General features: G+C 55.7%; 1 protein-coding gene across 3 annotated transcripts in view; it reads left to right on the forward strand.

The window, feature by feature from the left end:
* The first annotated feature begins 745 nt into the window (after positions 1–745).
* SMAD7 (SMAD family member 7) overlaps positions 746–27,351 on the forward strand; it is a 31,445-nt gene continuing 4,839 nt past the window's right edge. Inside the window, exons 1-3 of one of the 3 annotated variants that reach the window (XM_045886748.2) lie at positions 746–3,001; positions 4,350–4,403; positions 10,275–10,349. In XM_045886748.2, coding sequence (XP_045742704.1) covers positions 2,389–3,001; positions 4,350–4,403; positions 10,275–10,349 — 742 coding nt within the window. In that variant the 5' untranslated portion in view covers positions 746–2,388. The remainder of the gene's footprint in view (positions 3,002–4,349; positions 4,404–10,274; positions 10,350–27,351) is intronic. The other 2 variants (XM_045886747.3, XM_064577632.1) reach the window with 2 other exon arrangements.

The raw sequence follows: 27,351 nt of genomic DNA on the forward strand, positions 1-27,351 counted from the left end.
CGAGCCCGGAGCGGGAGAGGGCGGGAGGGAGCGCGCGGCCGCCGCTGAGGTCACATTCGCGCCGCCTCCCCGCCCTCGGCGGCCCGGCTGTTCCCTCCAGCGCACACTTCCCAGGGCCTCGGTCCAGTCCGGTGTAAATGTCTTTTAAACGGAGACAGCGCTCTCCTCCCCCTTTCCTCCCGCGCGGCCAGGGGATCCGCCGCCAGGGCCTTTAAAACAAAACGAATGAATGAAGCGCTGCGGCGAGCGCCCGCGGGACAGCCACTGCGAAGCTCCCGGGGCTGGGTCTAAATCGGGCCACCGACCGGTTCGTTCCGCTCCAAAACCCGCCGGCAAAGCCCGCTCGGCGCTTTTGGGTCTTCCCGTTTCTCCTCCGATCTGCCAGGTCTCAGTCGATTCTGGGAGCTGCTCAGCTCCCCACCTTTACCCGCCTCCCCCTCCGAGTGGTCCCCCCTCTGCAGATCGGGGAGGGGGTGGCGGTGGCGGGGGGGCGGGGGGAGAAATAGCTTTTAGAAACCCGATCTGTTGTTTGCGAAACACAATCGCCTTTTTTTTTTTAAAGCGACAGGGTGTCTAGACGGCCACGTGACGAGGCCGGAGCCGGGCGCGCCACTGCGCAGTGGAACCAGCAGAGCAGAGGGCCCGAGGGGGGGGAGCGGGGGGCGGGGAGGAGGAGGAGGCGGTGGCGGCGGCGGCTGGGGGCGGGGGAGCGAAGGGGGTGGAAGGGGGAGGGAAGGGGGCGGGGGCGGGAGGCCTTGCGGGAGGCGGCGAGCCGCGGGCACACTCGCTCACTCGCTCGGCGCACGGAGCACCCTGTCCCCGAGCCGCGCCAGCCGAGCCAGCCGGGCGCCGTGCTCGGTCCGCTCGCCGCGCGGGAGAGAGCTGCCCGAGACAGAGCCAGCCCGCCGGCGCCGAACTGCCGAGCGTCCGGCCCGGGAGACCCTGAGTGCGGCGCGGCGAGCCCCCGGCGGCGGCAGAAGGACCCGAGCGCCAGGAGAGGGCGGACGGGGGACAAGGAGGCTCCCGGGCGCGACGAGGAGAGTCTCGGTGGAGGAGGCGGCGTGAGGACACCCGGGCCTCCTTTGCCGCCGCAGCCGGGTCGCGGCGAGCAGCTCCTGCGGGGCGTCCCGGCGGCCAGCCGCGGCCAGGGGAGGGGGCGCCGGCGGCCCCCGCATTAGTGAGCAGCTTGCGCCCAGGAGGGCGAGAGCGCGCGACCCGCCAGGGGCCCGCCGCTGCCGCTGCCGCCGCCGCCGCCGCGCCGCCCTCCCCCGCGCTGTCAGCCCCGCCGGGCGCAGCCGCCGCCGCAGCATCTTCTGCCCCTGCGCCCCCGCCAGCCCCGAGGAAGTCCGCGCCGAGGACCGGGGCCCCCGGGAGCGCAGGAGGAAAGACCAGACTCCCCTAAAACACCCAGATGCCGAGGATTGAAGCAGCCTAGCCAGAGCTTTCTGTGGATTAAAAAAAATATACGATTTTTTTTTTCCTTGGCAGAAGAAAAGGAGAGGAAGACCAGCGGGGCTCTGCAAGGAAAAAAGGGGGATGTAACTCGTGGATACGTTTTTTTCCACCCCCCGAACGTCTTGTTCCACTTTGTAAACATTTTCTTTTTTTAAACCCCAGCTCCAGCCGGACACCCCCAGACCTCCGGGGGTGCGAGGAGGTGGTGTTTTTAATTTTGGGCTTTGCATATTTGGCTCTTAGATTTTTAAGAGCTGTCTTAACATCTCATGCGGGGTGAAGTCCACTCGGCCCCCTCCCCCGAGTCTTCGTGTGCACGGAATTCGAGGAGATCCGGTTACTAAGGATATAGAGGAAAAAAATAAATCGCGTGCCTGCTTTTTTTTTTTTTTAATTGCCTGTTCTCCCCACCCCCAAATTAAGTTGCTTAGCAAGGGGGAAAGAGGCTTTTTCCTCCCTCCAGCAGCCCAGCCGAACGCCTTTCGTTTTTTGCCCCCGCGGATCTTCCATGTAGGAAGCCGAGGCTGGCGAGCCCGACACTCGGGAGCCGCTGCGGGGGGGCCTCATTTTTGGGAGGCGCCGACCGGGGCAGGCTTCGCCGCCCCCAGGGAAGCGGCGGCCGCGTTCCTCCGGGGTGCGCCGGGGCCCGAGAGCCGCGCAGGGCGCGGGCCGCGCGGGGTGGGGCAGCCAGAGCGCAGGCCCCCGAGCCCCGGCGGGCGCCCCCGGGCCCCCGCGCGCGCCCCGGCCTCTGGGAGACTGGCGCATGCCACGGAGCGCCCCTCGGGCCGCCGCCGCTCCTGCCCGGGCCCCTGCTGCTGCTGCTGTCGCCTGCGCCTGCTGCCCCAACTCGGCGCCCGACTTCTTCATGGTGTGCGGAGGTCATGTTCGCTCCTTAGCCGGCAAACGACTTTTCTCCTCGCCTCCTCGCCCCGCATGTTCAGGACCAAACGATCTGCGCTCGTCCGGCGTCTCTGGAGGAGCCGTGCGCCCGGCGGCGAGGACGAGGAGGAGGGCGCGGGGGGAGGCGGAGGAGGCGGCGAGCTGCGGGGAGAAGGGGCGACGGACGGCCGGGCGCATGGGGCCGGTGGCGGCGGCTCGGGCAGGGCTGGCTGCTGCCTGGGCAAGGCGGTCCGAGGTGCCAAAGGTCACCACCATCCCCACCCCCCAGCCACGGGCGCCGGCGCGGCCGGGGGCGCCGAGGCGGATCTGAAGGCGCTCACGCACTCAGTGCTTAAGAAACTGAAGGAACGGCAGTTGGAGCTGCTGCTCCAGGCCGTGGAGTCCCGCGGCGGTACGCGCACCGCGTGCCTCCTGCTGCCCGGCCGCCTGGACTGCAGGCTGGGCCTGGGGGCGCCCGCCGGCTCGCAGCCCGCGCAGCCGCCCTCGTCCTACTCGCTCCCCCTCCTGCTGTGCAAAGTGTTCAGGTGGCCGGATCTCAGGCATTCCTCGGAAGTCAAGAGGCTGTGTTGCTGTGAATCTTACGGGAAGATCAACCCCGAGCTGGTGTGCTGCAACCCCCATCACCTTAGCCGACTCTGCGAACTAGGTAAGAAGTTGTTCCGCGCTCACCCCGTTCCTTTCCCTTCCCCTGGCGCTCCGGTGGTGGAAGAACCCCCTTCCCCTCCGGCCTGTGTGTGTGTGCGTGCGTGCGCGCGGGCGCGCGCAGCCACCTCGGGGAGGGGTGTACATCCCCTCCTGGGAAGAGACTTTGGGGACAAAAGTAGAGAAAGGACACGGGGAAACTGCAAGGGCATTCCCTGGGGGTTCCCTTCCAGGTCTTTCTCCTTTGCTGCCCCTAGGTGGGCACACACTCCACAGGCACACGCTCCACAGACACGCAGTTCAAAATGAGTTGCCTTCATTTCCATAGCAGCTAGGGGGTGCGGAGAGAAGTGGGGTCACGCCTACCCGTGCACCCGGAAAAGCGTTGAGGTGTGTGGCCGAGTTGGATTCGGTCCAAGCCCGCCAAGGAAGGTTGGGAGAAGCGAGTCGTAGAGGCTGGAAGTGTCTGTGCCTTCAGTAAATAAGGAGAGTCACGTCGGGATACTCCCTGGCCGCGCAGCCCTGGGGTCTTGGGGCAAAGAGGGGTAGGATGGGAGGCCCAACTGGGTATCTCCTCTCAAGTCCGCCAGCCAGGATGGAAAAGAGCCAGTGGTCAGAAGTCGGGTGTCCCCAGCTTCTTCCTTTCTTCCAGTACAGTAAAGCACAGACTTGACTCCAGGATGGTCTGTCCCCAGTTCCTCCGAGCCTTGGTCGCCCCTTACCGCGCCGGGGCCTGGGCTTCGCTTCTGAGACCCCAGCCTCTCGCTCGATCTTGTCTCAGCCTCCTCCCCCGCTTCCCGTTCCTCCACGTCTCCGTGCGCGGCGGGGGATGTGTCTCGGGCTCCCGCAGATCCAAGTTCACCAGCGCACTTGGGGCGCGTCTCCCCGGTGGGCTGGTAAAGGGGATCCCCGAGTTTCTGCGCGGGTGCGCGGCGGCGGGGGGGGCGGGGCGTGCGGGTGAATTGCGCCCCCGGCGGGCGGGGGCGGTGGGAGCGGGCTCTGAAGGGTCGGGGGACAGGGAGGGGGCTTTGTCACTCCCCGCCCCGTGAACTGGGAAGTGCGCGGCCCGGGCCGAGCCGGTGCTTTCCAGCGGGGCCGGCGGAGCGCGGCGGCGGCGGCGGCGGCGGCGGCGGCTGCAGACGTGGAGGAGCGGAGCGGCGAGGCTGGCGCCAGGCGGCCTCTTTTGTTTATCTGACAGCTAAATATCAAGGCAATCACCGCCTCGCGGCCCTGCCTCCAACCCCCACAGCTAAGACAAACAGTTGGGCTAAAAGAATGCCTCTGTTATCATAAGTTTCTATCTCTCTTTCTCATGGCTCGGCCTTTATTTTCTCTTACTTTTTTAATTCCAGAGTCTCCCCCTCCTCCTTACTCCAGATACCCGATGGATTTTCTCAAACCAACTGGTGAGTAGATGGTTTTAAAAATATCCTTCCTATCTTAAGTTAGAAACGGAGCCTCTAGAACGCGGATTTTTAGGTCGAGGCAGCGGCTTTGGGGAGGCGCTGGGCTTGCCCCGAGGTGATTCTGGGCTTCCTCTGTTGGAAGTTTGGTGGATTTTTCTGTTTTTGTTGTGGCTGGAGAGGGAGGTGTGTGTGTGCGTGCGTGCGTGCGTGCGGCTCGCTCTCTCCAGATTTTCTTTTTTGCAGAGGTGTTCCTAGATGATCTTTACGTTTTGTTCCTTTTTTTTTTATTAATGTATTTTCACTCTCACCAGAGTTGGCTCAGCTTTAACACGTGGAATTTGATCCACGCAGAGTGTCTCGAGCGCCAAATAGGACAGGTTGATGGGAAAATGCAGAGACTTTGTGCCAGCGAGTCAGTGAGACGAATGGATAATTCGATGAGAGGGAAGACAGTTTCAAAGGTGCAGAGAAGGCTTTGGTTGGAAGTAAGAGGTTAGAAAATTTAAGAAGTCAAGGCGATGGAAGCAGAGGACACCTGCAAGTCACTTCGGCCCTGGGTTTTCTCAGAATTCTTGGTAGGGACTACACAAGTTTTTAGCATAGCTCTGCCTGCCTGTTGCTTTGTCACTGGGTGGCGTGGAGCCAGAGTAAAAGCCCATTTGAGACTGGTACCAGCCCCGTTGCGGTCCTCTGCTTTCACCTGCTGGCTGGCAGGGCAGGGGCTCACCCAATGGAGCACGCAGGGCCAGGGGGCAGCAGGGCAGCGAAACTGGGGCTTGGGAGTGCCAACCCCGATGGGCCCCGGTGCCCTAGAGAGCCCCTTCTTCCACAGTGGGGGCAGGGGGGAGGATTCACCAGCTGAAAAGTACCGATTGTAACTTCCGGCCTTCAGGCCCACCTACTGGTACCTGAAGAATGCAAACCCTTGTGACATTTTTGTTTTGCCAAGGTTCTGGGCGCAGGAGACGTGAAGGGTTGGGCCCCATTTCTCTCTCGGAATTCCACAAGTCCTTCCGCCTCATGAGTTTTGGCTGTTGGGCCTTTCCCCCCACTAATTAAAAGTTTTGCTGGGGCGTTGTCATAAATTAAATACTTTAATGAACGGTGTAACCGAAGCCCGCGCTGGGCAGCCACCCCTCCCGGGACTCCACCGCTCCCTGAAGTCGGGAGGCGTTGCTGTCTGCCTGGTGCCTGTCTAATAAGTGCCTGCAAAGCATGTGATATTTTGCTTTCGATTTACAAAACACCAGATAAATGGTCATTAATGAGGAGATAACCGGCTCTCTGTATTTGTTAACAAACGTTAACTGAAGTCACAACGCTGTTTTCTCAAAGAATGTAGCTTGACTGGGCTTTGACATCAAGACCCAGGGTTCTTTCATGAGGTTCGTCCTACAAGGGGCCATCTCTGCCCTGTTCTGGTTTTAACTTCTGTATCCTTCCCATCTGGAGGGGTTCCTTAACCGAGAGAAAGACCAGTCGACTACCTTGGCCCCAGGAGTCAAGATTGCTGGGGGGGGGGGGGTCAATAAATGCTCCCAGAAACCTCTTAAAAAAAGGGAGGGCCACGCTGTCTTGGGTCTCCTGCCGAGACACCAGGATAAATCCGTTCACGGGATGCCCGCAGTCCTGCTGGGCCAGGACCTCATTTTCAGTGAGTGGTGTGATAGATTTATTCATTAGCAAGTGTTGACATTAGGTAGCAAAATGTGTGTAAACAGAGAAGCCACAAAGACAGGAATGTGCCATTTCCACGGGGGGAGAAAAGTTTTCCAGATCAGCCAATAGGAAGTGATTAACCTGCCAATCGGAAACTCAAACAGCTGGTTACTCACCCAAAACGTTTTGTTTAAAACAAAACAAAAGAAAGAAGAGGAATGTAAAAAGGCCCTGTCGTGTAGGGACAGGAGGTGGTAACAGGCGGAGTCCCCCCATGGAAGAACTGTCCTCACACCCTGGCGGCTAGCCAGGTCTGGGTATGGTGGGGCTGGGGACAGGGCAGGGGCTGGGGCTTTGAGGTTACACACACAGGTGGGATGCTGCCCCAGGTTTTCGTCTTCACCTTCCATATGGAAGGGGGGGAGTACTGGGCTGGGGAATTGAGATCAGCTGCTTGTGTTCTTAAGCGTCTGAGCCCTAGGCTGGATTTTTGGTCTTGGGTAACTAGGTGAGAACCAGTCGCAAGGTTTTACAGTGGACAACTGTTAAAATCTTAACCAGTCGCACAACTCAGGGAATCCCTTCTGGGAAGTCTCCAGCTCTGGAAGAGGTGGTGGGAAGGGACCTGGGGCCTGGTACCTCTGCAGCCTTTGGAGGAACTCCGGGGCTTAAAGCTGGGAGCTCTCATATTGCTGTGGTTCAAGCCATCTCGCGGTAGCCTCTGGTAGGGCCTGAGCTTTGTAGACCTGGGTGCTGGCTGGTCCCAAACCAGCAGGAACTTCCAGGAAAGAGTTAGACATAACTGAACCTAGGGGCAGGGTGGCAGCTGGGACTTGGGGCTATTGGAAGTCAAGAAGACTCCCTTCCCTCCCACAAGGGATAAGGACATGCTATTTCAAAGTAGAAGTCGGTGTATGGATACTGAGGGGACTGCTCTGTGGGCTCTGCTCCCTGCGTCCTCTGTATCTGATGGTGTAGACGGCTTGAATGGCTGGCGGTGGGAGGGGTGTTGCTGGAGACACTACTTGAGTAGGCTGGGGACCCAGGTGATCAGTACCCATTTGGTGGATCAAGCCTCCGAAGCGTAGTTGAGAAGTCTGAGATCTAGCCCTGTTTTTACCTCTTAACTCACGCCTCTTAACTTTTCTGAACCTCTTTAAGTCCAGATGATCAAAGAGTTAAAAGAGTTAGATGATTCATTCATTTGCTCATTAATTGGTTCGTTCATTCATTCTACGGGCCTGATGATGTGCCTGCCTAAAAATGTGAATGATTCCAATGCGGTGGATTGTGCTGTACCCAGGGTTCGTCTGAGTTGTGGTTGGGGCCAGAGCTGGGACATTGAGGGTAAGGCTGTGGTTGGGGGAGCGGGGATGGGGTTCCTCTGGCCCTGGTGCCACTTAAGAAGCTCAGAACTAAGTTGTCAGAACATCCAGGCTCTCCTGGAACCATTTCTTTCTTGGTAAGAGAAGTGGGATCCCCAGCTCCCTCACCTTGTACCCCCTCTGAACAGCTCATTCCTTGGCTGGTCCCCAGGTTTGTGTCTTTGAAGGACTGTTTTCCTTCCAGAGAACCCAGCACTTACTGGGCGCTTGGTAATGTTTAACGATGGATGAGAGCCAGGAATGGCCTAGAACTTCTGTGTGTGTGCAGCCTGGGCTCTGGAGAGCCAATGACACAAGGCGGAGGCTGAGACGCTAACTTTGGAGGTCTAGCTCGCTGGAGCTTTTTAGTGCATGAGGGATGGAGGTGTGGCCTCTTTGACCTTTACGAGCCTGGTGGTAGCTGGAGGCCAGTCTGGATGCTGGGACTGTCTGGGCCTGACTATGGACTGGGGATGCCTGGGGAGGGAGAGCTGTGGGATGGGCGAGATGAGCACCGAACTCTTGGGCATGGCCCAGCTCACTGGGCGGCCCCTTGGGCTGTCAGTGACGCCTCAGTTTGCCCAGGTGCGGGTCGAACAGGTATATTTTGCTACTTCACAGGGGTGGTAGGGAGGCCTAATTAATGTTTGTAAATCCCTCCTGAGATCAAAGGCTCTGCAGAAGGGCAGAGCACCATTTCATAAAAACGCTTGTGGTTGCCGATGAGGAGCTGGCTTACCTTTGATCTGAGCCGGGCTGAATGTGGTCCCAGCTCTGCCCCGAGATGCTGGGTCCTTCCTTTGACACACACACACACTTCGCCCCTGGGATTCAGCCAGCTGAAGCTGGAGGAAGGCGGGGGGCCGTGGCCGTGGATCAGTCATCATGTTTAACGTGGGGGTGTCTTCCGCTTGTGGGTAGGTAAAGCCTATCTCTAGAACATGGTGAAGGCCATCAAAGTAGTTTAGAAAGTGCAGGGTCTACACCAGTTAACAAGCGACTCCATTTCCTGCTCCCCCTATTGTTTTGCATTTGATTAAGTGTATCCTGTAAAACTGTATATTCCTGTTAGGAATTACACTTCACCCTGATAAAATGAGATTACACACAGTCTTTTCTCTCTCCCCGGCCACCGCTGCCGCCCCTGCGCTCCCCCCTCCCCCGGTGAGAATTCTTGAAAAGTTGTTCTTCCAGCCTGAGAGAGAATGCCAGGGAATGTGGGGAAGGGGGGCGGTCCCTGGGATTAGTAGCTGGAGGAACCGGTGGCAGAAACCCAGAGGCGGTTTTGGGGTCCCGTGTAGGCCATGCTCAGCCCCCACCTCTTTTGGCGGGGGGGGGGGGGGTAGATGGAGACTTGCCTCTGGGCTGCCCGTGCATTTGAGTTCCTATCTGCCAGTGTGGCCAAGTGGATCGAGTGGGAAACTGGTAGGACCCCAGGGACGTCCTGCTGGTGACCTGGGGTGCTTGGGGGGCTGGAATTGCACCATCTGACCTAGTGTGCTGGGGCGGAGCCGGGAAGCCCCTTTCCCAAGCCCGGCCTTTCTCTATGGCTCTGGAAGTTTGGCATTGGCGACAGTGCATGACGGAGCTTAAGGGTCTTGTGTGTTTTTGTTTCATGGGACTAATTAGTTGTGGTTCGGAGGCATTATTTTTTGGTTTGGTTGCTTGGAGGGAGGTTGTCGAGTCTATTTTTCAGCCCGAATGGTCATTATCCTCGTTAACATTTAGGTCACCATTCTGAGCACCTGAGGGTGACAGAGATGTTGAAGAGAAGCTTCTAGTCTAGCTAGGGCAGACGGGATCTGAAGGTACGACATCAGCGAAGACCGCAGAAGGGAACTCCAAGTGCTGGGTGCCAGAAAGATTTTATGGGAACCGAGGGCAGGGAGCCTTGCAGGTCTGGGGCTGCCCGGGAAGGTTTCCAGAGATGAGGAGTTTGGACCAGGCCTGGAAGGAGGGAGAACATTTCCCCTCCGGCTGGGAGCCTTCATGAGAATGTTCTCTCTGTCCTGATCTGGTGGTGGCTTTACGCAGGTGTGGTACACGAGTAGGATTCACCGGGTTGTTCTTGAGATTTGTACGCTTTGCCATACTTCTTGTACGTCAGTTAAAAAGGAAAAAGCAGGGGTGCCTGGGTGGCTCAGTCGGTTAAGTGTCTGCCTTGGGCTCAGGTCATGATCCCGGGGTCCTGGGATGGAGCCCCACTTTGGGCTCCCTGCTCAGCGGTGGGGGCGGGGGGAAGCCTGCTTCTCCATCTGCCCCTCCCCACACTCTTGTTCCCACTCTCTCTCAGATAAGATCTAAAAAAAAAAAAAAAAGGAAAAAGAAGGCCCTTCATTCAGCCCAAGGGAAGTCTTGAGAAGTCCTAAAGGAACTGGGAAGTCTGTCTTTCACAAGATGAGGGAGAGACTGGTCTATGGGAGTGGCAGAGAGGCCACGGGATCTGAGCAAGGAGGCTTCACCCTTGATCTTCTCTGGGATGGTTGGTAGGCAGACAGTAACGGGGTTGAGAAAAGAACCCAGGCGTCCTTTGACCTTGGGAACTACCTGGTTTCCTCAATGGGGGATTTGCAGTAAAAGAAATTCCAGCCAGTCTGTGATCAAGCCTGACTTGACTAATGATTAACTGGCTGCCCAGAGCCCAGACGGGTGACAAGGTGCTGTGGTCTGTCTTATGATGGGCAGCAAAGCCTGAGCAGACCATTAATAATGAGCATCGCGGCGGGAGTCAGCTGTTTGGAATGTGTGGTTTCTCTTTAATGCTGTTTAGAATGTGCTTAAAAATTACTCTTGGTGTTTTTATTTATTTGTGTATTTATTTATTTCTCTCTCCTTTTCAAATCCACAGCAGACTGTCCAGATGCTGTGCCTTCCTCCGCTGAAACAGGGGGAACGAATTATCTGGCCCCTGGGGGGCTTTCAGGTGAGACATTTTCTCTTCTTTTCCTGGCAATTTCAAGACCTCTTGAAATGACTGGACACTGGAGGAATGGGGGTGGCCTTCTGCCGCCCCAGCTGGTCTGGGATTAATTCTCACTTTTATGTGCTTAAACTGGATGCATCCGTGGCGACTCAGGCCCCTGAGCTGGTCATTCTGCGGTCCCCTACACATCAGGACGCTGGGCCTGCTCCGTGGATGAGGAAGTGGGGGCCAGCTGCGGACTGGCGGGGTGCTGTTTCCTGGTTATTGTGAAAGTAGCTACTGGCTCGAGGGGCTTGCAGTTGCAGACTTGGGTGTCCATTAGTTGATGGGTTTAAACACTTTTTTGCACTTGTCCTTAGTGCATCGAGTGCCTTGAAGGGGATGGATCCACCTTTTGGGAACTTGAAAGCAGATCCCAAGTGTAGGGTGGGAATTCTGCATAGACGTCCTTGATGCTTCTTTGCAAGTTTTCCTTCCCAGGCTAGCTTAGTGCATTGTCTGGGCACGGGAGCCACAGAATGGAGGCACTGCAGACCCTAGACACTTCGTAGGGCTACCCCGGAGGGAAGGTTTTCTTCCTCAGGGCCGATGTGTGTGCTTGAGGGCCTGGAATACCAGTGCTGGAGGGTTATGGGATTAAGGGAGGGGCGTTGGGGAGCCCGAGCATCACTGTCCCTGAGGGGCAGGAGAAGAGAGTCATAAACTTGGAGAAACTCATTAGCAATATAAGTGGGAAACATTTTCCTCTTTCTTAGAAGACATTGATTTCCACCTGATTTTCCCACCCCGGTATGGCTGTCACTAGATTTTCTGAGAGCTGGCTAAAGCAGGAGGCAAAGTAGACTGGAGGAGGGTGGTGGGGGAGAAATTCCACAGAGTTGTGTGCATTTGTTGTTTCTTGCTTGGGGACATTGGCATAGGATCATGGCAGCTCGGCTGGAAGCAGTAAAATTTGTCTCCAGCGGGGACTGCGAGGTACCCTCTTCTGTGAGGTGACCTCTGATGCCTCCAAGCCACGGTCATGCTCAGCTCATCCCGGTCAGCCCCTCCCAGGCTCTCCTCCAGGAACTGAGCTTGCCGAGGACGCCTTTAGGAAGACCCTTGTTTGTTTTTATTTCAGTACAATATATACTCCTACTGTTGTCTGCGACGGGAGGGTATTGTTTACACAAAGCTCCTAATGAGGAGTGAGCAGGAAGCGGAGGGGGCCCAGAGAGGGGCGGGGGCTTCGGGTATGAGGACGGGGCTGGACCACAGCGGTGGAGAACTTGTGAACTGCGTCTTTTCTGCTTTCTAAGGCTGAGAAAGTTCCTGAAAGAAAGAAGGCCAAGAAGAGGAGAGGGTCTGGGCAAAAGAACACACTCAGGATGTTGTTAGATGGGTTTATTTTTTAAATCCTGAATGTGTAGGGAGGAGCCCCAGCCCCTTCGAACCACATGAAATAAGCAAGGGAAGTGGTAGCTTTTGAAAGGGGGGGGCTTTTCGGAAGGGTTGTCTTACTGATAACATCTTGTCTGTCTCCTCTGCTGGGGGAAGTGACAACACCAGGCCGAGCATCTCCTCCCTTGGCCTGAGAGCCAAACGGCAGCATGCCCCAGGCAGCCCCATGGGAGATGGGTGGGCGCTTGACTTTGCTTTCCCGAAGCTCCCCCAGTCCTAGAAAGAAACGGGGAGGGGGGTGTGTCTGTATAAAACAATGATTAACCGCTCCCCCGCCATCCCTACCCTCTAAGGTAATTGTAACCATTTAGATTACTAAGGAGCTGCCAGGGAGGAGTGGTTGTGTCTGAAGGGATCGAATGGTTTAACAAAACTGCAAAAGGAAAAAGACCAGGGGGCCTCCACATGAAAGAGCATTTGTTTTGAATTTTAGCTCTTAATTTACTAATTCCCAAGGCTTCAAAGTTTGAGCTCTTTCTTCTTTCTGTTCAGAGTTGGAGCAGTTTATTAATAATGTGCTGTGGGGGGAAATTGAAGAAACTTGATTTCTGGGTTGGTGCCCAGTGGTTTGGGGGTGTCCGGAGAGGGGAGGTGATGGGCACGGAGAAAGCCCGGGGCTACACCCTTTGGAGCGAGAGTGCCCCCTAAAAAGACGATTTAATGGCCCCGGTCCAGGACGAGGGTTTTGCGAATGGAGCGAGCCCAAACCTCCTCCTTCCCAAGTTGATCTTTCCATGGGGGGAGGGGAGGTGGCCTGGGTGTGTCTGTCTTGGAGGATGAGGCTGGTGGGGGCTGTGGTGGCAGCCTGGCTGAATGGGGCAGGGCCTGTGGCCGAGTGGGACGAGGCTGCCCAGGGGAAAGGGTTAGCAGAGGCCAGAGGGTGGGAGCCTGCTTCAGGAAGGGGGGGCAAGTGGGCATCAAGGTGGGGAGCGGTGAAAGCGCCCACAAGGATCTGCCCCCCCCCTTGGAATAACCTCTCTCAGTGTCTCTTTCACAGGCCCTGTGTGCTGTTTTCCTTCCTGTCCTGCCCTGGCTGAGAGCGGGCTTAATGAATGGGGCTCAGTTTAGGGTGGGAGGGAGGTCGGGAGCGGGAGCCAGGGCTTGATTCTCTTGGCAAGGGAAGAAGGGAAAGAGAAAACAGCCAAATGTGAAAATGTGGTGCCTCGGAGGTGGGGGTGGGGGTGTGCTCAAAGGCATTCCCCTCCTGAACTGCCGGGGTGACTCCGAGGCTGGCCCTTCCCTCTCCTGCAGGGAAGGGGAGCGGGTGGGTGGGAGCCCTGGGAGTAGGCCCGCTGGCTGCATTTGAAATCCAGCCTTGCAGCTTGGGTCTGGCCGGGGAGGCGGTGGGCCCGGGCCTTCGGGACTTGCAGAGAAACATACCCCACCCCTGCAAGTTTCCTCAGTCTGGGAAAACGGCACATTTTTAGAAGGCTGGGACTTGCTTCCAGGAGATTGTACTTTCATTTCTGACAGCCGGCTCTCTGAGACAGATGGATGGCTTGGTGGGCATGGTTTTGTGTGCGTGCGCGCGCGTGCGCTGCAGACGTACAGATAGACGGTCCCGTGCCCAGACGCATGAGCAGGCAGGGGCCCCCAGGCAAGGTGTGGGATAGGCCTGGGTTCCTCGATGCCCACCTGGGCTAGGTGGACGGTGGGGCAGCTTTCCCACGAGGATATGCGCTTCGGGGGGGTGGGGGCGTGTTTGTGGATGGGTTCCGGACTCTGGTTTGGCAGCTCCGAGTTCAGCTGTGTGTGTGCAGTGCCTTTTGAAAGGCATGCACCTCCAGAGTAGGCCCTTGCTCCTCGAGCATGTCCTGGCCCGGGAAGACCCACCCTGGAGAGGTCTGATGCGGAGGGGAAGCTTCCAGGTTCGCCTGGGTGGTGGAAGCGGGAGCGTCTCGCTCGCAGAGCTTTCACCTTATCGCTGGTAATCAAAAGCACGGGCTAGAAGCTGCCATCTTTGCAGCCTCCATCTGGAGTTCCTGGTGGGGCTTTCATTTAGTTCATCTGCTGGCCTGGTTTGGGTGGGTTGGAGGAACACCGTCTCTCTCGCCTGCGAGTTCTGGGTCCTCCTCCCTGTACATATTAATGTCTGGAGCTGGCCGTACGTCCCTCCCTGGGTTGGGGCAGGGATTGGAGGCCAGCAGTTTGTAGTTTATTTATAAACTTCAAGAGAGATGCCACCATGGAATTCAAGGAAGGAAGTGGGGGGCAGGGGTGACGTAGATACCGATGTGTCTTGAGGGGTTGGGAGGGCAGTTGAGGGAGCCCCAACTCTTGGCTGTGCAGTCATGCTTGCTGGAGAGACACTGTTTCATCAGTCCAAGGGAGGGTCTTAAGAACCATGTATACCTTCCGGTTCCCACTTCTGGGTGATGGGCAGTGTCCTTAGGTCAGCGTGCACTCCTGGGACTTGTCTCTTCCTTCTCTTTGGTCCTTGCTGGCATCTATGATAGCTACGGAGAAAGAAGTCCTCAAAATTACCTCTATAATCTGGAAATGTGCTCTGGTTCAGTCCATGGTCAACTTAGGCTCAAACCAAGTAGCTTAGGAAAGCTTGCTCCATCTTGTTTTTAAACAAAGTTCATCAGCTCCATGTGAACAATTACTTACTGTCTGGCTTGGAATGGTGATGGCACACTGGGAATAACTGGACCTGGGTGCCTGTTGCTGTGTTTTTCAGATCTCCTTCCTGTGCCTGGGAACAAACAGCTTGTGGTTTCACTGAGGTCTCTGATGCCAGGGGTGGTGGTGGTGGTGGTGGTGGTGGTGGAGGAGGAGGAGGAGGAGGAGGAGGAAGAGGATTGAGCTCACCCGAGCGGCCAAGAGCACGGGCTTTGGGGGGAGTCAGATGCAGCAGCGCATGTGACCATGAGTGAGCTCCTTACCTACCCACTCCCTTACCCCCTAGATGCAGACAGTCTGGATCTCTGGGGACCCAGCCCACAGCTCCCTAAATGCCAGTGTAATGACTCGGGGCCTGGGCCAGCTCACCTGGTGCACACCCACTCCCCCGTGAAGACCAGTCCTATACGGCCGCTCAGGCTTATGCAATGCTCGAGGCCATGCTCTCAGCCCTGGATGAGGGCTCACTCATGAAATCCCCTTTGTCCTGGAAAGAATGAGGTAGTCAGGCAGGGGTTAAGTGCAGGGAGACAGCACTTAAAGCTCTCTGGAGCAAATCTGGGCTGCTCTCCTGGCCAGACTAGATGGGCTTCTGTCTCCTGCATCCTGTCACTGAGGCAGAACAGGGCCTCCTAGCCAAGGGGTAGGGGGCCAGGTGAGGGCCCGTTTCGAGGGTCGCTTCTGGCTACAGTCTAGCACATTAAATCTCACTGCCCCCCTTGGATCTTTCCTTAGCAGAGCCTGGCTGTAGATGGGTGGACTTTAGACCTGTGGGGCCTCTCTGGCAAGCTCCGAGCCAATAGGACAGTGGAAAGGGAAGAAGTGCCATCAAGTTCGGCTTCCTTTGCATCTTTATTGTTGCTGTTACTGTCCCCAAATCCTGCTCTTGGCCAGTGCGCCCTGATCCGCCGTGCTGATGCTGTCCACTGGGCTTGGAACCCGTGGTGGCAACTTCAGAGCAGGTGGGGGGAGGCGAGGCCTAGGGTGGTGGTCCCAGACTTGCCTGCACGTTAGAGACCCTGGGATCTTGTGAATCAGAGTGTGCGGGTGGGGGCCCGGCATCAGTATTTTGTGAAGCTCCCCAGGTGATCGCAAGTGTGCTGACAAGTTGAGGAACCCCTGGTGGGAGGGGCAGAGGGGTCTGTGTTCCTGCGGGGACTGTCATCCGGTGGCTTCTCTTGGTGGCCGCGAACATGTCCTGTGATTCTGTGGCAGGTGTCCTGTGATTCTGTGTATTCTCTCTAGGGAAGAATTTGAGGATCTCGCTGAATGAAAAAACCTCTTCTCAAATGAGATTTTTGCTTGATTGACTTTGCGCCTTCTTCCAGTTAATTTTGCTGTTGTTAATGACACCGTAAAAATGACCCACAAGACAGAGTTTCCTTTTGGGGTGATAACAGTGTTCTGGAACCACGTACGAACTGGTGATGGTTACATAGCTGTGTGAGTGCACTCAATGTCACCAATGGTAAATTTTATGTTCTGGGTATTTTACCACAATTTTTAAAAGGTCGTGACCTGTGGTAGCTTTTAAATGTGTGCAGAAATTCGGATAATCAAGGACAGTGATTCCAGAGAATAAAAATGGAGAGACTTGTGTTAGGTGCCTGGGAGCTACGGTTTGACAGACACTCGTTCCCAAAGCACCTCTGAGGTCTCCTGGGTTGGGGGGCTCCCTTTGATGGGCCAGGAGCCGGTCTTCTCTGATGCTTCACTCCCTGAAGAAGTGGGGAGAAGCAGGCACTTCTCCGTGTTGATTTTTTTTTGTTTTGACCTTCCCTTTTCCATGTGGGTTGCAGAAATGAGAGGCAGGAAAGTTCCCTGTGGTTCTTTCCAAGCCTGACCTTTCTGCAGGGGAAGTGAGTGCACTTGTTCACTGTCTGCCCCAGATACTTCTTTCCCCCCAGGTCATGGCCAGCTGGGGATTGGAAACCAAGCACGATGCAGGGGCTGTCCCCCAAAGCCTGGGCCCCCCCCCCCGCCCCCTGCCCCTTCTTGGTGATCCAGACCCCTCCCCTGGCTCTCATGCCAGGGTCCCTGGTCTGGGTGACATCCCTGCTTGAGGTTATAGGGCTGCAGAGGGAGGCGGGTGACTTGCCTGGGAGCCCTCCCTTTGCTGGAGCCTCGTGGAAGGTTACTGTACGACGTGGCCACTGGGAGGTCACCACTGGTCCTACCATCTTCCTCGCTCGGGATTGAATGGCTAGCCCAGAGTCTGGCCGGGTGCCTACTGTCACAGAGAGGCTTCCTCTCTGGGCTATTTTCAGCGGGAAGATATTATTAACTGCTGAGACACAGTTCTCAATTTAGTGGCTATAACACACCAAGAAAGCAGCATTGACTTTGTCAGTGACAGTTCTACCCAAACACACTGGGCTCCCCCCGGCCCCTTCATGTCTCCCCATGGGGTGTCCTTGGGCATCTGGGATGGGGAAGCTGCGATCTGGAATTCTGTCTGCCACACAGAGATGAGAACCTTTTTAATGAAGCCAGTTCTTTATAAAGGTGTAGAACATGATAATGTTTATATTCTTTTTTTTTTTTTTAAAGATTTTATTTATTTATTTGACAGAGACAGAGACAGCGAGAGCAGGAACACAAGCAGGGGGAGTGGGAGAGGGAGAAGCAGGCTTCCTGCTGAGCCGGGAGCCCGATGTGGGACTCGATCCCAGGACCCTGGGATCATGACCTGAGCCGAAGGCAGTCGCTTAACCAACTGAGCCACCCAGGCGCCCAATAATGTTTATATTCTGGGGAGATTTTGTGCTGGGAGTGGGGCACTGGATGGAAAAAGAAACTTTCTGTGGAGTTGAGGACAGTTGTTTAAAACAGAATGATAACTTTCACCTTGTAAGCGAACAGGAAATATTGGGATAAGACAGGAAATTGCATCATTCCTCTTATAAGAACTCCAGAAAAAAGTTGTTCGCGAAAGGTAGTGGCACAGAGGAGGCCAGCCCTGGGGGTTTTTTTGTTGTTGTTTCTTTGGGTTTTCTCCCTCCTTCTTCCCTTCCACTCCCACGAGAACTTTTAGGCCCTTTTCTTTAAGAAAGGGGCTGTTTGAGAACTTTGTTATTTTTATTATTTAAAAAAATATTTGACCAGAAGGGTCACCTTCAGTTGAAATGTTAACTGCAGCCTTATTTCCTGGTTCACTAAAGAATCTTTCATGACTTTTTCAGCTTCCTTCCCCAAATGGTGAGGCCAAGCAGCTCTTGGCTGGAAGTGGATTTTGGTTTGGCTGCTCGAGGTCCTCGACACTGAGCCCCACCCAGTGTCATTAGCTCAGTTTTAACTTGCAAAAGAAAAAAAACTCTTTATTTTTTTGGTCGGGGGTAGTAGGTAAGAATTTGCTCATGCCCGTAGCTTTCCACCCCAACCTTGCCTTCCCCTAACGTGGGTGCCTGGCATGGCGCAGGTGGGGAGTTGAGGCTGCCTTGATTTTTCCGGCCACAGAGCCCAGTCCCGTGTCCACCCCTACAACCCCCAGGAATTCCTTACTTTCTGAGACTATGTTTCTGGGGCACTAGTGAGGAGTGGAGGGGAAACAGGCTTCAGAGCTCCCCTGGTACAGCTGTGCTCTGCCCTGGGGGACGGGGGTGATGGGGCCCACCGGTCACCCAGAAGCTTCCCCCAGAAAGAGGGCTTGCCCACGCTCCCACAGGCCCATGCGGTGTCAGAAGTAGGTGGTATATTGTCCTGGGTGTAAAAACACTGTTTCCATTTACTCATCTCTGGGTTTCTGAGTCCCCCCCCCCCCCCCCCGATGATGTCATTGTTCTGATGACATGGGCCAGTGCCCCAACCCGTGCTGCTAAGGAGCCCCCTTTAGGATGGAGACCAGAAAGAGATTTGTATGTGGCTTGCTTGCTCCCCACCCACTCCTGCCCCCCCACCCCAGCTTTTTTTCCTTAGCGTACATTGTTTTGTTTTCATAACACAACAAGAGCCCTGGGGTGTGTAAGAGCATTGTTGAACACTCGGTGAGCGTAACTTGTCCAAACAGAGCAGGACGCCAAGGCAGAATGCTGTGGGCAGGTGGTGTGCCCACAGAGGTTGCCGGGCCGGCGCCTGGCTTGGAAACACCTCTCTGGATCTGCCGCAGCTGGCTGGAAAGTAGGTGAGGACAGGGGCTTCTCTCTTCCCGCCCCCTTCCCCCCTTCTCCCCCCCCCCCAGCGCTGGGAGGGGGCCTGGGCCTTTCTGGCTGACCCCTGGCTGGAAGGCATGCTGCCCTCCCAGCTAGGTTCACTCGTACCTCCCTCTGGCAGGTGTAAAGCTGGGTGGGCCAACTGCTTTGGGAGAAGCCAGCATGTCTCTGGTTCATTCATTTAGTGATGATTTATTGAGCACCTACTATGTGCCAGGCTCTGCAAGGTGTGGACGATGCCGTTTTGGGGCCCCTGGTAGAAAGGTAGTGGTTTGTCTGGAGGTGTTTTTGGGTCAATGAGGTAGAGGGCTCTTGAACGGGATTTGGCTCTGTCTGGAGTACAGACGGAGGGCGGCTTCTCGGGCAGTTTCTACAGGACAGAAGGAGCCAGGGCCCTGGGGCTCGGAGCCGGGCCATGGGGTGAGGTGTTGTAAGACATGGCAGAGGTGCAGGGATGGGCCCCTGGGGTGATTGTCTGAGCACGCAGGGTAGGCAGAGCCTTTCTGTCATCGGCTTTTGCCTTGGTTGTGTGGTCTGTTGAGAGTTGAGATAAAACAAAGCTTGTGGATAAACAGAGGTCTGTCTCCTCCGGCTCCAGCCCCACCCCTCCATCCTCCCCTTGATTGTTACGATAACAGCAGTAACATTAGGAGGTACAGTTATAATCCAGACCCCGGTAGTACCTGGGTGCGCAGTGTGGAGGGAAGGTGACCAGCCATGCACTGGCTCCTTTGTGGGACCACAGCCCCAGGTGGGGGCGGGGGAGGTCAGCACAGACACAGATGTCTGGAAAGATAGTTACAACGTTTTGACAGCCACAGGGCAGGGGGGCAATCTTTAAAGCCCTGGAGCTTGACTTTCCTTTTAGAACTCTGGTGGGCTTGATTCTCACGAAGACCATTTGGGGATGCAACTTGGCTTTTTAATTTTAAATCTGCCGGTCAGGCCCGTTTTTCTGAGGTGCCGGCACCGTGCGGGAGGTCCCGGCCCACCGCGGTGGTTTTGTGCGAGGTGATGTAACAGGCAGTGACCAAAGCCTGTTCATTTCCACGCTCACCCCGCCCGACGGAGGGCTCCGTTCGTGGAGGCCACTCATTTCATTGATCTTCTCGCTCTGCTGTGGAACCCCACCGGCCAGAACAATCCGAGAGCTGGCTTGGCGTGGGGTTTGATCCAGGGCAGAAAAGGAAAGAACTGATCTCCACTCCAGTTTCATCTTGTCAGGCTGGGAGTTTCTGTCAGCAGACAGCTTAGTTCACTGGCCAGGGACTGTGAGTGCCTCTCAGGGTTGTTCATTTCAGAATCGCCTTTTTACTTTGAACTTGGGATGGCTGCTCAACAGGAACAGAAACAATATGACGCCAAGCTAGGACGGTGCTCTCTGTGGACGCACCTTTCCGTGTTTGCCACTCAGAGGTCACATAGCTGCCCCCGCCACCCTGTCCCTCCAGCTTCCACTCTTCCAGGCCCCTAATGAAGTTGGAAGTGTCTCTTTCCCCAGTAGGCGAAGTGAACTGCGGAGGCCGGGAAGGGTCTAGAAAAGCTTCTAGAAAAGGTGCTCGGGGACCTTGCCTGCCCCAGGGCACCCTCTTAGCCAGCACGGCCCCTCCCCCTCATTAATCAGTAACCCAGAGCGAAAAGAACTAGTTGAGTCTTCCTGTGAACTGGGTGCACAGTACAGCTCTTAAAAATAGATGGGCCCGGTCTCCAGCTCAGTGGGGTCACAATGAAGACCCTGCTGGGGGATGTTTCCTGGGGGAAGAGGTCAGGGGTGGGGGGCATGCAAAGATTTAGAAGTGAGTCTTCCCAACCCCCAACTCCTGGTCTCCCGAGTCCCGGGAGGGGGCCTGGAGAATGACAGTGGGAGGGAGAGCGCCCCCCCAGGTGTCTGTCCCTAGGGGCTGAAGGTGGGGCTTTTGGCCTTCGGTCCGCAGGGCCTCACCTGTCCTGGGCCTCAGTTTCCTCATCTGCAAAATAAGCGGTTGGACCTGGTCTCTCCCAAGTTGTCTTGCAGAATCTTGCAAGGCATCCTGTGATCCGTGTGGTCTTTGGTTCTTGGATTTGAGGGCGGGTGGGAATGAGACCCCCTGTTGCTGAGGTGGTGGGTAGTTAATGGCCTCCTGCATTCTCGAATAAAAAGATTATAGTTCTTCCGCATTTCTTGGCTTGCAAACCCTCCCAAGAATGAAAGTTGAGGAATCTGTCCCCATAAAAATGCATTATGCATACCAAAGTTTGCATACATTTCCAGGGGGCCTTTATGCTTGTGATGGGGGGAAGCCCACCGGTGAATCTCCTGTACTTAAGGCGTCCAGGTTAATGGGGAGCATCGGAAAGCATTAGGAGAGGTGGGGCCTTCTCTTCTGTTTTCAGGTCTTTTTCTTTTTCCTTTCTCCCTTTCCCTCCTTTCTTTTCCTTTCCCTTCCAACTTCTTTTTGGCCAAAATATAGCCCACATTTCCCATCATGACTGTTTTGAAGTGCACAGCTCAGGGGCATGAGTCCATCAGCTCGCCAGGCAGCCACCCCCACCGTCCTTCTCCAGGAACTCTTCTCTTTCCTAAACTGAAACTCTTGTCCCCTCGAAACCCTAACCCCCCAGCCAACCCCCCCACCCTGGGCAGCCACCATTCTCCTTCTGTCTCTGCATTTGACTGTGTTAGGTACCGCAATGGAGTGCAGTTATCCCGCATGTGACCTTCTGTGGCTGGCTGATTTCACTCCACAGAATGTCCTCAAGGTTCATCCTCCTCCTAGCCCGCGCCAGAATGTCCTTCCTTTTTTAGTGTGTGTGTCTCTACATCTTTATTCATTCATCCTTCAGTGGACACACTTGGGTTGCTTCCACTTTATGGCTGTTGTGAAAAATGTGAACATGCTTGCAAATAATCTCAAGACTCTACTGGATACATTTCTGGGTCATGTGGCAACCTTAGGTTTAGTTTCTGCAGCAGCATCCTCGGGCAGCGCCATCTTGGTGTGTGTGTCCCTGGACCCATGGTGTGGGGTGGGGGAGTTAGACTGGCCATCATGCTCCTGGATGCAACTGGGTGGGTTTGAGGGGGAGCCCTGGCTCAGGGGGTGGGGGTGCCGAGTCTGACCGGGGCGGGGGGAGGCGGTGGGGGGTGGCCTGGCCCTCCCTACTCTAAGCCAGATTGGAACCCCAATTTATGTGATGCCTGCAGCCCTCTAAAAGGTGGGGGCACATAGCACTGAGCAGCTGGTGATTTACGGTGGTCTCCGGGGGCCTTCCGATGGCAGTCCAGGGTGGGGGAGGCTTCATTCCTCTTTTCACGGGGCGGGCCCCTGGGCCTGGGAGGCCCTGGGTGCTTTGGGGGTGAAAGGCCTGGGGTGGCTGAACAGTGAGTGTGTCAAAGCCAGAGAGATTAGATTACAGAGGTAGACAGAAGTAATGATTAACTTTTCCAGTCTGCACACTGTCTCCAGTCTGTCGTACTGTTGTTTTTCCCTGTGAGTACAGTGCGGGCCTGGCCTGGCCAGGCCCTGGTGTTGGGTTGTAAAGAAACAGGAGGAATGACGGCTCTGGGAGCGAGCAGGGGGGCGGGGAGCCAGGAGCTGGCCAGAGAGGGAGGCTTTTCCATCAGATCCTGCATTGGAATTTATTGGCCGGAATGCAGTAAATGTTCAAAATGCCATCCCATCCAACAGTTTTCATAATTGTTATGGAACAAGGGGAGCTGGGGGAGGGGAGGGATGAAAAGGACTTTTGTTTCTCCCTGTGTTTTTCCACGTCTTCGACGGTTTTCCTACCCTCTAGAAAAGCTGGAGCTGTGTGGGGGGATGGGAGGGGCAGGGCAGGGCCCGTGTCTGGATCCTTTAATACTGGACTGCCTTTCGGGGCACTGGAGGTCAGTGTGCATGAGGCTTTATTAAAAGGAGGCCCCCCTGCAAAAGCAGCTCACTGCAGAGCCCCCAGACCTGCAGAACCAGGCGAGAACTGTTCTGTACCTCTGGGGGTCGTGTCCTGTAAAACAATTGACGTATGCATCCATTTTCATTAAGATTCTTGCTGAGTTTGAACATTTAGTCCACATACTTACAAGGGGTCAACACAGAGAAGAAAATGAGGGACCTTTTGGTGGTTTAAGAGATGATTCTTTGGTTGGATTCATGGGTGCATTCCTACTTGGGAATCCACATGTGGAAGTTGAGGGGAGGTGTCTGTGGTCTTTCCAGGAGGGAGGTGGGGGGGGGGTAAGCCTGGAGATTTGACTTGGACATCTTCCTGTTGGGTGATGGCCCCACCTCTTGTTGTGTCTTCCTGGGAGTGGCCAGGGTCCTACCAGTGGGCAGGCAGGTGCGCAGATACATGTCATGCAGGTCTGGGGGGCTGTCTGTGTGCAGGTATGTGAATGCCCTTTCTGAAGAGAGCTGCTGAGTTATTTGGGGGCGGGTAACGGTGGGAACTTTATGGTGCACGTTGGAGGGGAAGAGTCTTGAGCTTCAAACTTGAAATGATGAGGCTGGGTGCACACTAACAACAGCCAGAGAGGCCCATTTACTGTAAATATTATGAATGGAGTTGGCCGGGCTGGGAGTCCCCACCCTTCCTCTGAGTCCTCTCAGAGCCCGGCAGAGCTGGCCTCCTCAGAAGGCAGGCAGCCGGGTACACGCTATAATTTGCATGGCTGAGGGCTGGGGCACAGGAAGCCGTGTCAGCCCGGCTGGCGAGACAGACGGGAGCTCTTGATTTGTGTGGCTTCCCTCCCCTGCCCGGCACTGCCCTCGATTATATTCTCTGCTGGCCAAATACTGCTCTTAGAAGGGTCCCCCGGGTCGGGGGCTGTTGCCTTGGACATTTGAGGGACTTGGGAGACGGGTGGGGCCCGTTTGGGGAGCGGGAAGGGGGGGAGTCCATTTTAGCTTTAGTAACTGATTACTCATCATAATTTGTAAGGCGCAGTCACGAATCAGTCTCCTAGACCAGCAGGATCTGCCAAATCGGTGAGCTCAAGAGAGCTCGCAGGAGGAGGGTGGTGATGGGCGAGAAACTTGAGGGTGCCAGGCCTGGGTGGACATTGGAAGCGTAGTGGTGATTCGGCAGACCCTCCCCTGGGGATCCACCTTTTCCTGAGGGTGAGGAACGACGGAGAGAGCGCAGTTCGGAACTCCCAAGTTTAAAAAGAAAACCAGTTTACAGATGGACACAGCAAAATCTGACTCCAATCTCCTTTGCCTTTTGATTTTGTTTTGTCTTAATTGTTGCAGATTAAATGCAAAAATGTGCCAGGCTCTCCAAAGTGATTTTCTTATTTTCTGGAAGGTAGTAAAAATAATGGAACCAGCGTTAATACTGATCGGGCACTTCTGTGAATCACAGAGTGTAGCCAGAGACTGGAGAGCCTGAAGGGGGGCCGTTGTGCCCTAGCCTCCTACATATTAGTTAGGGATGGGTCAGACTGAGCCTCTGGGAAGGCAGGCCACTTGGCCAAGATCATAGAGCGGCTTTGCTGGCAAAGAAACCTGGTTCATTCCCCGCTTGGTGCGGGGGAGCTGGACCCCACGCTCAGCCCTAAAGAAGGCGTCAGATTTCCAAAGCGTGTTCCGAAGGACACTTAATTTTTTTCCTCTAGTATTTGGAAAGGGCCAGGAGCCTCAGAGGTCGGAGGTGGCTACCCACTGCGGCTCCCCCGGCCAATATTACGGCCTTGAGTTCCAGAACTCTGGCAAGTGATCTGTGCCTCTTTTCCCCCTTCTTCAGCATAAAGACAGTAATGGGATGCAACCTCATAGGGTTGTCATGATCCCCGTCCACCTGGGCCTGTACGTAGTAAATGCTTATTAGGTGCGGGCATGGCCCAGACTGTTCACTTCCCTGGCGGGGAGAGGGGGTGGGTAGCGTTTTCTAAGCAGTTGGAGAACCCAAGACAAGATGTCTGAGAGATGAGACCAGCATGTGTAGGCACAAGCCAGGTCCTGGCCCCTGGCCACTTTGTATCATATTGTCACAACAGCCCTATGAGGCTGGCCCTGGGAGCTCCGTTTTAGGGAAGAACTTAAGTCACTGCCAAGGTACCATGGGAGGTCGGTCTGAACGGGGTGTCTGACCCCACAGCTGGGGGTGGGGGGTATTAACACAACCCCAGAGTTCCCTGGGGGGGGCGGGTTTTGGGGAGCTCAGCTGGTTGGGCCACAGGGACCAGGGCGCGAGTACCCCGGCCTCTGAAGCAGACCCTATGCTACCCCCTGCCCCGCCCCTCGCCCCCAGTCCAGCCACCTCAGTGGAGAGATCTTGTTGCAGAGCTCTGAGAACAGCCCAGCTTTCTCAGCCCTGCCTTCTACCAGCTAGAATCCGTTTCCTGATCTCTTTAGTGGAGGAGCTTGGGGTAGTGGTGATGGGTTGAGTCTGAGCGTTTTCAGGGCTAACCAGAAGTGTTTCAAGTGTGTTTCATCCCCTGTGGGTAACTTGTTCCAAACCCCAGGGTTGTCCGTAGGAATCCGAGGGAGCCCTGGCGGAATCTTCGGTGTTCTGGATGAGGTCCGTAACCAAGGCAGATGAGAACTGGCTCCAGAACCTGAATTGAGCCCAGACACCTCAGCAAGTGTTTACGTGTCTCCTTTGAGTTCATTTGCGTCTTGGACAAGAGACCCGGCAGGGTTCCTGGTTCATTGCGAGTGTTTGGGTTGAGAGGAGATGGGACGGATCGGCACTTGGGTCCCCTGTTATCTCGGTCCTTGTCCCGAAGTGGGCTGGTTGCTCTCCGAACAGCCAGTTTCCCGACCAGGGTGGGGAACAGGGCTGACTGGGTGCTGTTAACCTTTGAGATGTCTGAGGTGGGGGGAGGACAGGATGAGGCAACCCTTGGTGGCGCCTGAGTACCGAGGAGGGAGGACCCTGGACCTGTGGCAGGCGAGGCGTGGCCGTGTTTGCGTTCCAGGGTTGCCAGGTTTAACTTCTGTGTCTCCCTATGTGCCCTTTGCTTGCCCTCACCCAGCTGCGTGAAGGCAGCCGTGTCTGCCCAGTCTCCCTCTGCTGGGCTGCCAGGGAGGGGGCGTGCAGGCCTTGTCCCACTGTGGGATTTTTAGCAGAGACATCTTCCTTTTTATTTTTTTAAGATTTTATGTATTTGAGAGAGAGCGCGCAAGAGCAGGGGGAGAGGGGGAGGGAGAAGCGGACTCCCCGCTGAGCCCGATGCAGGACTCGATCCCAGGACCCCAGGATCATGACTTGAGCCGAAGGCAGACGCTTCACAGACTGAGCCACCCAGGTGCCCCGAGACATCTCCCTTTATAATCCAAGTGCCTCGCAGAGATGAGAGTGGGTGAGACCCCTCCTTGCCCACCTTTTACTCCCACCCCCTGTGCCCCAGCAGTTGGGCACGTGTAGCGCAGTGGGCCCCACAGATGGGGCTGTCTATACTGGCCTGGTTCCCCACTGTGTTCCTGTCCCGAAAGGCCAGAATCTCGGGGACCCCTTTCCCCAGCAGCACTCCTGTGCGTGCCCTGTTCTCAGGGCCCCACTGGGTGTTTTTGGAATGGTCCTGCCTCTTTGGCCCTCACGGTCGACTTCGTAAGCGAGAGACCAGAAATGGTACCATTGAGTCACTGAGCTTGCTCTGTCCTCCCTCCCTCCATGTCGCTTCATGTCCCCACACCTTCAAATAACAATGGAAAATCCTGGGGTCTGGTCACCTGCTGCCATTGAGAACTCCAGGCGTGAGAGTCATTCATGAGCCTCTGCTCTTCTAGAAGGGTCAGGGCTGTTCATTCATGACCAGGGTAATTAAATAACTCTTTGTAAGAGGCAGGGAGCTCCTTGTTAAGTGGTCTTCCCTAATGCAAGTGCAAACACAAGTAAAATCCTTTCCCTTCTCAACAGCCACCCCCCTTCCTTTTAAAGGGTAGATTTTTATGCTTTAAGGGAAATGAAGAAGGGGAGGGGGAAAACAACCTTAAAGGAATTTTAGGCGGATTCAGCATTTTTCTGGGGTTGCTCCAGAAATTCCCTAAACTGTAATAAAAAGAAAAAATTGTGAGCAGGCATCTGATTAGTTGGCTTTTTACAACACAGCTTTTCTTTTGGATGCTTTAAAATGCACAAATACGGGTTTAAAACAAGCCCCTGTATAGTTTTCAGAGGAGGGAGAGAAGTTGCTGAAAATACCGGAAAAGGTTGTAAAGCTGAGGGAAGTTAACAAGGGCCTGTGAGTCTTGCCTTTGGCTTCTCCTCATGGAAGCCCAAGTCAGGCTTCTGAGGCTCTTCCTTAGTCCTGGGAATGAGGGAGCCTTTTCTGTGTGAGAGCTTCCCCGCTCCTCCCCCTGAGGCCAGGGAAGCCCCTCTAGGAGCTAAACGTCCCCACAGACCTTTGTGGGGAGACGCTTGTGGGCTGTGGCCCAGTTCAGGGAACTGTGCTTCTCTGAAGAAAGATGATGCTGAGTGTTTCCCAGAAATAGCCCAAATGGTGGGGAATTTGGGGCAAAGCTCTGAGTTGGCAACGTGGGATGTTGTCCCGGGCCCCCAGAAATGGTAATGCGGTAAAGAGGCCTTCGCTGGTGGGATGGTTCTGCTGGAAGGCATGTTCCTGTGTGCAGAGCTGGCCCGGGAGCAGTGAGGAGAGGGGGTATCCAGGTGCTGGGAGGCTGGGGGTGACCGTGGGGCAGGCTTGGAGGGGCAGGACCGGGGAGGAGCCGGCGAGGGTCCTGCTGTGGCGGCTTAGGGCACCTAGTGGACTTCCAGGGGTCTTGTTCACGCACAGGGACACGCATACGCCGCTGGTGATCTGGGCAGGGCCATTAACCTCCACAGAAAAAGGCTTTTTCCAGGGATGT

Source organism: Mirounga angustirostris, unplaced genomic scaffold (genome assembly GCF_029215605.1).
Source record: "Mirounga angustirostris isolate CCGP_5_RB_7025 unplaced genomic scaffold, mMirAng1.0.hap1 SCAF_14, whole genome shotgun sequence".
In the NCBI taxonomy this organism is placed as follows: domain Eukaryota; kingdom Metazoa; phylum Chordata; class Mammalia; order Carnivora; family Phocidae; genus Mirounga; species Mirounga angustirostris.